Source organism: Lathyrus oleraceus, chromosome 7 (genome assembly GCF_024323335.1).
Source record: "Lathyrus oleraceus cultivar Zhongwan6 chromosome 7, CAAS_Psat_ZW6_1.0, whole genome shotgun sequence".
Lineage (NCBI taxonomy): Eukaryota > Viridiplantae > Streptophyta > Magnoliopsida > Fabales > Fabaceae > Lathyrus > Lathyrus oleraceus.
Window position 1 is genome coordinate 407,693,553 of NC_066585.1, and position 7,588 is coordinate 407,701,140.

General features: G+C 34.5%; 1 protein-coding gene across 1 annotated transcript; it reads right to left on the bottom strand.

Moving 5' to 3' along the window:
• Positions 1–414: 414 nt before the first annotated feature.
• Positions 415–1,264, bottom strand: LOC127104360 (transcription factor MYB13). The gene is made up of 2 exons (XM_051041540.1): positions 1,132–1,264; positions 415–1,046 (listed from the first exon to the last, which is right to left on the bottom strand). Exons 1-2 carry the CDS (start codon positions 1,262–1,264, stop codon positions 415–417), a joined length of 765 nt encoding a protein of 254 aa, XP_050897497.1.
• Between the last annotated feature and the right edge of the window lie 6,324 nt (positions 1,265–7,588).

Consider the following 7,588-nt stretch of genomic DNA (forward strand, 5'->3'; position numbering starts at 1 on the left):
TAAAATACCGAAGAAATCACGAATTAGCAGACGTTGAAAATCGAACTCATGAAACGTCAACTAATATCACTACGATTGTTTTAAAAACTTGTAGTAGTAAATTAACAACGTTTAATTAAAAAATAAAAATATATATAGGTGTGAGAATTTAGAGATATCGGTTCTTCGAAGTACAATAGTAACTGTGGCGTTGTTATATGTATTTTTTTGTATATATATATATATATATATATATATATATATATATATATATATATATATATTCCCATTTTATTTATTTTAATACAATAACTAAATTTGTTGATGGAAAAATATTAAATTGGATCATAGTACATTATTTATATATATTAAAAGTTTATTTAACCCTAAATTATGATCTCCTCTATACTTCTCAGCAACGTGAATGGTGTGGTGCTATAGAACGTAGGACATGTCACCCTCATATGGGTGAGTCCAAAAACTATCAACTGTAGACTCTGTGTAAGCATTTAGAAAGTTGCTAAAGTCATTATCAAGAACAAAACTTTCATAGGACATATGATTATGTGACACTAAGAAAACATCATTAGTGGTATTTTCTTGATTTTGGATAGCACAACTAGTATTGTTTTGCACTATTCCACTTGGTGTGTTTGAAAGATCATCTAGCCAAAAGCTTTCATCCATGGATTCTATAAACGTATCTAGAAAACCAAAATCATTTTCAGATGTGGAAGATACATCACTGGATGATGAAAATGGAGATAATGAGTCAGTGATGTCTGAGATATGGGAATTAGCTGGAGATTTAGCGACAATGGTGTCTTCATTTGAGACTGTGTTCATCTGTTGAACTCTCTTCTTAAGTGAAGTATGCCAATGGTTCTTCACTTCGTTATCAGTTCTTCCAGGTAATTCAGCCGAAATGACTGACCATCTATTGCCCATATTTTTATGCATTTGGATGATCAATTCCTCTTCTTGTTGAGTGAAGTTCCCTCTTTTGATATCAGGCCTTAAATAATTCATCCACCTCAATCTACAACTTTTTCCACATCTCGAAAGACCTGAAATGAAAAACAATTTGTTAGTATATTACACAAATTTTCACAACCATCATAACTACAGATTCATGTTCTATAAACTAAGTACCTGCAAATTTAGGGAGTTGGCGCCAGTTCCAGCAACCATATCTAGTTACATAAGCAATTAGTTTCCTATCTTCCTCAGCACTCCAAGTCCCTTTCCTCATTCCACTTTTGTCGTAAAAAGGTGTTCTTGCCATCTTAATTATTTTTTTGAGAACTCGGTTAATGGGTGTGTTTCTTCAAGATGAGAGATAGAATGGTATCTTTGTGTCAGACCATTCTAGTTGAATTTATAGTAGAGGCGTTCACATCGAAAACGTGTTTCATACACCAACATGTTTTATAATATAAATCAATCATAAGGGTCTTTCTCAGCAGATACTACTAGTAACTAAGGAACTGCTATTTATTCATAGTGCTAAAATTAGTCAAAATTAGTATTTGAAAAAACATAGTCAAAATTCGTGGTTCTTGTTCCTTTTCACATAGAAAATGAGTAGATAATAATAGTGTCATTATCCGTCACATATTCCTTATCTTCCAAGAAGCTAACAGGAAACATTTCCCACGCTTCCTTTTAGCTTTGTTAATTCACACGTGACGCAAAACTAGTAATGGAAACTCACCATAATTTACGGTCAAGCCATTATGACCATGTCCATGACTTTCTTTTGGTCTTCAAAATAGTTTATTTTACTAAGTTCTAATAAATCCTACTTAGCAGCAAACATCTCATCAAGTTCACCCTTCAAATCTCGTTTGTTTTAACATTCTATCTAGAGTCCGCTAAGATGCAATTCTTTATTCGTCGTACTTAACCCGATTGATCCACTGTCTTTCAGTGATATTTTTTATGTGTAAATCGTGTTATCACTCCGATTTGCCTCTCACTTTTAAAACTCTTCGTTAAAAACCCTGCCGCCATTGACGTCGTCAGCGTTCGGGCAAACTTCCAATGACGTTCCGGAAAACTGGCCCCACCATCTGACTCGCCGCCCTCCGATCTACCGTCGCACTTTTCACCGCAGTCAGAAACTCACGCACGCACCCCCATGTGTAGCTTGCCTCCTTGCACGTGGGCCTCACGCACTGTCGTTGTCCCGCACGTTTCAGCGAGTTTGGCACTCGATTTTGGTCATTTTTGCGTCGGTCAACTCGCCCTATGTCCACCAATTCCAAATCCGGCCTTAGTTTTACTTTTCGATTGACGAAAAACGGTACTCCAATTCAAACAACCTTGATTTCACTTTGTTTCTTTTTGTTGTCCAATTCATGGGAGATAAGGATTATGATTCTAGTGATTTGTTTACCAAATTTCTGCTTGTCCCATGTGAAAAACTAATCGGCTCATCCAACTACAACATATAGGTTGGTACTGTCAAGATGTGATTTCACGATCAGAGATATGAAGATCACCTAACTACAAAAGTGGATGTTGTTCCCGCGGCCAAACTTGCTAAAGGGAAGAAAACTGATGCATCTATGTGCAATGTGTTATGGTTTTCCATAGCACCTAAAGCGCAATACCAAGCCTTATCCATTAGCTATGAGGTTTGGAAACGGAAAATAAAGTCTTCTCCAACAATGTTCATTGTCCATACGATGTCATCCTCAATGAAATTCTGGTACGTAGATGACAAATATCGTATATGATGTCACGACACCCGGATCAGGACATTGTCACAACACAAACAATTACAGTGTTAAAGTAAATAACATGAAGTAAATAACACAGGTAAATTGTTAACCCAGTTCGATGCAACGTCACATACATCTGGGGCATCCAAGCCAGAAAGGAAATCAACTATAATAGTATTAGTTTGAAGCTAAACAACCTCTGGTTTTACAAACTTCTCACCTAATCACCACCCTTGGAATTTCTATCCAAGACTCTCCTAGATATGAGACTTTTCTCACTTCCCTTCAATCACATAACAATGATAACAACTTCCAACAATAAACAAAAGACACGCTTTTAATGAAATAGAATCCACTCTTGCTTAAAAGCTCATGAGTGATTCACAATTACAACTCAAAAACTCAGTTCAATTTAAGCATCTAAGTGATACAATAATGGCTCACAAGTAACAATGAACAAACTAACCCCTAACATAGACTATCACATATGCAACTTAGTTGTCTTCTTGGGTTTAGAATCGTCCTTTTAAATATCCCCAAAATAGCATGGGCTTGGGGCTAAATAATCAGCAGATCTAATCAAATCAAATCAAATCAGATTGCTGCATAATCTTTTTCATAATTAAATCAAATCAAATCAAATATTTCCTTAAATGTTTTGACATCTTTTCTTAGGAAATAAGGCACAACTGTAACCGATCTTTGAGCTTCTAAAATAAGCACTTTGAGCCGCAGAACGTGTGAATCAAATCATCAAAGAATTTTCACTAATCTCACACTAAAAAACAAATCTTCCAAGAATGTATAGACAATGAACATGTCAAGACATCTTGTCTAACATCTTGCTATTTCACTTGTTTTAATAAAATGCTGCCAATCACAATATAAACAACCTAACACTCAAAGTCAACACTATGAAAGTTGGAGAATATGGATATGCAAGTATGTATGAGTAAGCTTTATTCCTTGAAAGAAAATTACACCACCCTCACGCCTTATGCAAAAGATGCAACAACTCATGCCGAACAACAAAGTAAATTTTTCATGGTCATGGCACTTATCGGACTACCATCGGAATTTAGGTTCGTTCTTAACCAGATTTTATTAGGTACTACTGTTCCTAACTGTAAGACCCCAATTTTGGCCCTAAGATCCCTCATGGCATCATAACATTGCATTTGCAAAGCCTCAAGGATCATAAGCATCTTGGTTCCCTTTGCCTTTGGGTGGGACCTCTTGTGAGTGGTTTGAGATCACCAAGCATGCTTGAATTATATATCATTGCTTTTCTCATTTTATTTACTAACCAAAAGCACAAAAATATGTCACTAACATTTCTTGTTTGTAGCTTGAGCAATCATAAGGCCAAAAAGCTTCTAGGTGATCCTTTGTACAAAGATATGGCCAAGAGAAGATGAAAGCAAGCATGGTAATGGTTCCCAAATCTCTCATCCACCAAATATGCCTCCCTAGCATCTCAATTCATCATTTTTATCAAAGCAAGTCAAAGGGTTTGAGGTTTGTCCCAAGGATACCCTAATTCATCTGATCATCCATAATGCCTTGCTCATGAAGAAACATCAGCCCATGGTAAAATACAATCAATGGAAGTTCTCTAGTTCATCATTTCATTCATATTTGAGCTTATTTGAGTGTCCTCAATCATCAATTCATCAAGATATGAGTTGTGGACTTGAGAAGTTGATTAGTCAATTCATCTAACTATTTTGAAATGCACTGAGACCTAACTTTTTATGTGTTGGTCAAATGGAGATGACCCCAAGAGAAACAATGTTCTTAAGGACAATATGAACAACTTTCATGTTCATCAAAATTTGATTTGAAGCTTGGAAGGTCATCTCCCATTCCAAGACATTATAGGTCATTTTGACTGAAACCCTAATTTTGGGTCAACTTCCCAAGAACATAACTCAATCATATTTTATGATTTTGAGGTGGGATCAAATGAATTGGAAAGCTTAAGATGTCTAATTCAAATGTTATATTGAACAAAATTTCAAAATCTCAAAAGAAACACATGTTATAATGCAAAACATTATAGGTCACTTTGGACCAAATGCATTGAAAGGCAAAAAAGTCCAACTTCAAGTGCCCATACCCTCTTCATAAAAAATCCAAATGATGCAAAATTTAAGTCCATTTTGAATGTATTGAAAAGATCTACAACTTTGATGTTGGAGGTTTTTTCATTTGAGCTTGCATCATCAAAACAGAAGGGCTTGAAGTTGTTTCAATTTGACAAAATTCTCAAAGGCATGTTTTGCACTATGAACTTCATGGCTTCAATCATCCATTTTGGTGGATCTTCAATACTTATTCCTAAGCCTAGCTCTCTTACCAAGCATCCAGATCAAGCTGCAAGCAAAGGATTGGTTGAATTGTGCTGTTGAAAGCTACTCTACAAAGGTTTATACCTCAACTGTTTTGCTTCGAATCTCACTGAATATTGTGTGTTTCTTGAGTCCATTTGCATTTCTGAAGTCCTCATATGAGAGGCAAGCCAATGGTGGCTTTAATTTTGTGAATTGGTGAATTTCAGATTGAACACCTAGTTTTTCAATCTCAGATTTCTTCTTCTATAAGGATCTTGAGCAAAAACTAAGGTTACATGGGTGATGTACATCACCCCAGCTTCATTTTGGTGTATGGATCGTGAGTTTTGGTTGAGTTTGTAGAACCTGCAACTCTGGCCGGAGATGGTGTGCTCGCCGGAGAAGACGGTGGTGTACACCACCGCCCCTTTGCCAGATGGATTGTGGACCGTGTGATGGCATCCCCAGATTTAATCACAACCTTCCATTGTTATGACTTTTATTTAATGTCCATGTGATGCGTTTGACTGAGGACTTGGGTAGGCGCGCGATTGAGGGCCCTCTGATCAGCCACGTCAATTAATGAGGCTTGATCAGACGCCTCTCCTTTTTTCTGATTTTTATAATTTCCATTTTATTTCTTTTATTTCATTTAACTTCAAAAAATCATAACTCTTTCATTTTTAATCCAAAAAATATGGGACCAATTGCATTATTTCTCTTTTTAATTCTAATTTCTAAAAATGATTTTTAATATTTTTTATTTCATCATTTGATGTTTTTTGTGAATGTTCTCTTTTCTGGCTATTTTTAATTCATTTTAAATAGTTTTTGATATTCAAAAAATACAAAAATATTTTCTCAACCTATTTGAATGATGATGGATCTATGAAAAATATTCTCATCAATTTTTTAATTGATTTGAGATTTATTTGAGATTTTAGTTCAATTAGGTTATTTTTATTCATTTTTAATTGATTAAAAATAGTTTCTGACTTTTAAAAATGCTGAAATTTTTTGTCAAACTTTGTTTGACCTTGATGAACTTGGGATAAATCACTTGGACTTTCAAAAGTTGATTTGAAGTGATTTTGAAGTTTGATCTTTCTTTAATATTTTAATTCAAGTTTATTTTTAATATTAAAAATGCCAAAAAATATTTTGTTCATTTCTTGACTTCCAATCTTCATCTCATTTCTGTTTTTGATTGTTTGACCATGATCCTCAATGTCATTGGTCAACACTTGTTGATTGGTACATTCTATTTCATTTAATGTCCTTTATTCTTTTCATTTCCATTTCCATTATTCATCTCTTTCTTCTTCTTCTTTCTTTTTGATCAATGAGTTAAAGGTTGATAAGTTAGCATTGATTAGGGAGGCTTAATCTTCTTTGATTCAAATCTAATTCATCTTGATCAATTGATCAAGTGAATGGATTTGCATTAAGGATAGGTTGCTTTCTAAATCATGCAAAAGGCTTAAACCAATACAAGATCAATTCTCTTCTTCTTTTTGGCATGGCAAGTTGTTGGAACTTGGTTCACTAATCAAGACTTATAACTTGTGTTATTGCCTACATTATTGTTGACCGGCCTCAGATAGTTGTGACTTCTACATAAGTCCAATTACGATTGTTTAACATAGCGCTAAATATGCCTTATGGCACACTAACTACTAACACTAACCATTAACCATTAACATTTAATTGTTCGTCTTTACTTTTATGCAATTTACTATTCTTGTACATATTATTCATTTGCTTTTTTTTCTTTGCTCACTTGAGCACATGTTTATGTTAATGCAATTTGCCTTTTGCTCACTTGAGCACATATAATTGTGTATATATAATTTGTGCTTGTGTTTTGTTTTGATTGTTGTTGACCACAATACAAAGAATTGGACAAAAATGGACTTAGACTTTAGGACTTTCCTATGCTAATTTGGAGTCAAAGAGCAACTAGGCCTCATGCCTTTAGAATGCTTAAAGCTTGAAGATGACCTTGAAAGGACCAACTTCTAAACTCTTCTTGTCCATTCCTTGTTTTGTTTGCTAGAATATTTTAATGTGTGTGTTCTTGTGCTAGGGATTCCATCTTGATTCAAATTGAGGAACCATTTCCATGAGATTCTAAGAGAGAGAGATCCAAGATACATTTGGGAGCTTTTCAAGAGTTCTTTTGATTGATGATTGCTTGAATTTATGCTTATGTGATTGCTTATTCCAAAGGATGAGAGCTACTTGGATCATCAATATGATCTCAAGAGAGGAACTACATTTGTGGTTTTGCTTCTTGTCCCTTATCTCTTGTATGTTTAGGACTTTAGCCATTCTTCTTCTTTTCTCCACTTTAACCCAAGCCAAAACCTTTGTGCAAACAGTTAACACTTGTTTTTCAACATTAGAAACCTAAGCCTTATGCTTTTGATTTTCAAACTTTCTTTTCTTAATACTTATTTGGAATTGAATCTTTAAATCCACTTTAACTATATTTTGTAAATACTTTTCATTGGTAAATATAACCCATTCAAAATACTTTTTGTGGTTTCA